The following is a 4120-nucleotide window of genomic DNA, read 5'->3' as shown; positions in this document are numbered from 1 at the left end:
TTAACGAGTCATCCCCTCTCCATCTTCTTTACCGACAATTCATAGAAGTGATAGAACCTTTACTAGATATACAGACCAAATAACTTCATGTGATGAAACACAAATAGAGCAAAATGAAATGAAAGACATATCAGGCCGTGAAGTGGGGATTTAGTCAGGTTGAAAAACCCTGAAGGAGTTAAATAACCCTTTTTTTAAGTTTGTGACCACAATTATAATATATTTGTTTGTTATGAAAGTTTTTCATAACTTCTGTGTCAAATCATTATTTTTAACAAGTCTATATAAAGAAAATCAACACATGAAAAGTAAAGATTAATATTATTAGTTGTCTGGTCATTAACTAATCCACCTTACATCCACTCATTATATCCATCGATCCTTTATCTTCATTAATAACATCTCACTAATTAAGGCGATGGCACACAAACTTCTCTCCAATAGGGTGGATATCACCCTAACTTCTTTATTGTAAGTTGTAACAATGTGAAATGAATTACCACGACTATATCGCTAATAACGTAGTGATCACCTTTTCACGTCTCATTAATATGATAGCGATCACATTCACTCTTCTCACTAATATGATAGTGATCATCAATCAATCTTCTCAATAATATAGGTAGTGATCACCTCCCAAAAGCTAAACAGGACCTCTATTTTCACCGGTCAGGCGTGAAGCCAAACTCCATTGAAATCTCTATGATCAGATCAATGGTACTTTAGGCTTAAGGTTAGCTTATGAGATATCTTTTGTTGTCCAAGGTACCACTTATCAGTGAACAAACGTTTTTGTTAGGAACACTCTTTTTACAATATTCTAGTATAAACATTTTGAGGGTTTTTTCTTAATTTCATCTTATTTATAAGAAGACACCAATAATCAATATTATTGATTAATATACATATCATTATTTAATACGTAGATACCTCGAAAGAATTATACTAAAAACTAACCCAAAACACACGTGACCAAATTTGAAGCCAAAACGTTTGGCAGATGTCTTGTTGGTACAGCTGGTTGGCCAACTTCTATAATATTGACAATAACTCATAAATGTGTTTTTTAAAAACATGCATTCATCCTATAAATGCAATTTCGATATTTAACAAGTTAGGTACAGTTATTTTATTTTTCCAACCTTCAGTTGTTAGGTACAGATATTCTCAAGTAGCCTATGTCAGTCAAAACTTTAAAGTCCCAAAGAAATGAGCAAAACTGACAGAAATATAAAACAACAAAAAGAATATTTTCAGGATAAACGGCTCATGTTCACGTCAACCAGCAATCCAGCAAACAACCAGCAATCCAGCAAATAGGTGAGTCATCTTCGTCTTCAAGTCGTATAAAAATAAAAGTTAAAAACACCACTCGTCTAACACCTCCTGACAAAGTATTAATTAAATCAAGCCGCAGATATTAAAAAAAAAAACACTTTTGATTTCTGTGGAATGAAAATGGTAAAAACTGGAGCTTAGATTAGTCTCATATTGTTTCAAATGATAAACATTACAAAGAAAGCAAAATGATTAATGAAAACATGAACAAGCCAGAATCAACTAAGCATTTCTAGTTTATTAGTTACAATTTATAATGTATTCTAGTAAGCATTCTATATGCCCTTTTACATTCAGATGTCAAGTATTAGCATTGACTTTCAGTAACAGAGATTTCATGTTCAAATCCAGCTTTAACTAATTTCTGGCTCTGCCCGGTACAAGCTGCATATTACATGATCCTAACTCCTAACAGGTATCGATGGGCCCATTAGTTTTCCGCTCAGAAGCACTTCGGTGACACCTACTAACGATTACCAAAAAAAGAAGTTTTAGGAAAATGCATGAAGGATACCGACCGACTCGAAACTTAACCCATGAAATTATGCTGACAGAAAATGAACCGAACACGGATGACATATACAGAAAAATAATCTCAAAAAAAGAAAAAAAAAAGAAGCTGATTCATTTTTAACTTTCATGACTTCTATCAGAAAACCAGTTTTAACAAGCAATGCATAGCCTGGAAGACAACCATCGAGCAACAGAAACAGTTATGAACTAAGCAGAACATGATTCCAGCTAAACAGAAACAAAACCATTCATGAATAGCCGATTGAAGTTTTTTCTTTCTCCAAACTTAAAATGTTGATTAATCTAAGTCAAAAATTAAAAGTTAAAATAAATGAGCGAAATAGACAAAAATATATAAAAACAAAAAGAATGTTTCAGACAAAACAGGCCATGATCACGTCAACCAGCAAATACGCGAGTTGTGTTTTGATTTATATGTCTTCAAATTCGTATAAAAGTTTCAAAAACACTAATCATATAACACCCATGATGAAATATTAACTAAATCAGGTTGCAGATATTAAAGATGGGATACTTTTAATTTCAAAGGAATGAGAATGGTGAAAACTAGAGCTTAGATTAAAGTCTCTTACTGTTTCAAATGGTAACAGCATTACAAACAAACCAAAATGATTACTAAGACACGAAGAAGTCAAAATCAACTAAACAATCCTAGTTAGTTAGCTACAATACAAAATGTATTCTAGTAAGCATTCTCTATGACATTTTACAAATCAAACTGAAACACAACCATTCATGAATAATAGCTAACAGATACCAATAACCAAAATGATCACAATACAATCAAACAACAGAATATATATATACAAAAAAAACTTGAATTGAGTTCATCTGCTGTACACAACATACTAAAACTGAAGTCAATAACAATCCGAAAGCATCATACAATACCTGACATCAGTCACAGACCGACCCTGCACTGCTTCGGGCCACCAGTCAACGTTCCATTTAAACTATTCGCCGAAACCCCAACCGACAGATTCGGGCAGTAAACCCTGACAATCCTCCGTCTGGCCCACCACGCACCCGCCTTAAACTTAACCCTGGCCACCATCCCCAAATTAAACTCAACACTTCCCCTCCCCCTCTCCTTACTAATCCCATCCCAATCATCAACATACGCCGACACCGACGCGAAAGTCGCCCTCACCCCCGTCTCATTCTTCTTCCCCTGATCAAATGGCGGGACCGAAGTCTCCGCGATGGAATCGGACTTATAAAACACCGCAGCTTCCACGTGGGTGTAATAAAGATTGATTTTTGAATTCGGGTTTCGAACGGTGAGGTGGGCGTCCCAATTGCCGGACACCATGGAGTTTGAAACATTGAATTTATCTAGGGTTAGGGTTTCGACTCTGAACTGGGGGAGCTGTGGGCGGAGGACAAGCCACATGATGAACATGATGGTGCCGATGATGATGATGAAGCCGATGATGACCGCGAACATGCGGCGGAGGAAGGTGACGCGTTGTTGATTGGCGGCTGGGTTGTTGGAGTAGTAAGGGTTTGAAGAGACGTTGAAGTATGTGGGTGGTGGTGGGTTTTGGGTCGGGTGGGCGGCGTAGGCGTAGGCGGTGCCGGGTGGGTAGCCGTTGGAAACGGGTGGAGCTGGGTAGCCGGTGACGGGGCGGGTCGGATCCGCCATTGGAGATGATTGAGTGTTAGGTTAGGCGGTGGAGGATGGATGGATAACCAGGTTGGCCGGAAACAAAGAGTTGTGGGGTGAGTATTTGGGGTTTTAATTTTTAATTTTAAACCAGCTGTTATATGACTTTTATCATATGTTTTGGAATTTATACTCTACTTTCACATGGACCACATTCTTCTAAAAACGTCTTTATATTTAACTTGTTAATGAATATAGTCATTGAGATGATAAGAAAATTAAATCATCATGACGATATACTAAACAAAAACTTTTTGAAGGAAAATGATAAAAGTGATCAAATCACGAGAACCATTTTTTTGTCGCCCTCAAAATATTTTACGCTATCAAAAATAAGCGTTTACTCGTGTTATTAGTGTCGGATCCATAATTTTTTCCGAGTTGGTTCAGTGTATTAAGATACTCTAATTTTATGAAGACCGGACAAACAAAATTTTGGGTCCCTTCGACGGTTTGGGTCAGGTAATCATGTGATTGAGGCCTTTATAACATAGACTAGTGATTATACGTGGCAAAATGGGTGGGGGAGGGGTGCGCTAAAAGGTTGTTTTAGAATATGGCAGATTTGTTTCGAGTCGGAAT

General features: G+C 36.8%; 1 protein-coding gene across 2 annotated transcripts; it reads right to left on the bottom strand.

Annotated features, from left to right (window-relative positions):
* Window positions 1-1729: 1729 nt before the first annotated feature.
* Window positions 1730-3551, bottom strand: LOC143599905 (NDR1/HIN1-like protein 1). Of its 2 annotated transcripts, none has more exons than XM_077077740.1 (2): window positions 2764-3551; window positions 1730-1801 (listed from the first exon to the last, which is right to left on the bottom strand). In XM_077077740.1, the coding sequence occupies exon 1, from the start codon at window positions 3515-3517 to the stop codon at window positions 2774-2776; it is 744 nt and encodes a 247-aa protein (XP_076933855.1). In that variant the 5' UTR covers window positions 3518-3551; the 3' UTR covers window positions 1730-1801; window positions 2764-2773. The 2 variants fall into 2 exon arrangements, with proteins under 2 accessions (XP_076933855.1, XP_076933856.1); XM_077077741.1 differs by having other exon boundaries at window positions 1738-1804.
* Between the last annotated feature and the right edge of the window lie 569 nt (window positions 3552-4120).

This window comes from Bidens hawaiensis, unplaced genomic scaffold (assembly GCF_021521415.1).
Source record: "Bidens hawaiensis isolate Kalapana, Puna unplaced genomic scaffold, B.hawaiensis_p1.1 tig00053072_1, whole genome shotgun sequence".
Classification (NCBI taxonomy): domain Eukaryota; kingdom Viridiplantae; phylum Streptophyta; class Magnoliopsida; order Asterales; family Asteraceae; genus Bidens; species Bidens hawaiensis.
Note: the sequence above shows the minus strand (reverse complement) of the source record. Positions and strands in the feature narration are given on the sequence as shown.

What these genes read in the sequence shown, in the direction of transcription:
- LOC143599905 (XM_077077740.1), bottom strand. Translation starts at nt 3,517, where the DNA reads ATGGCGGATCCGACCCGCCCCGTCACCGGCTACCCAGCTCCACCCGTT.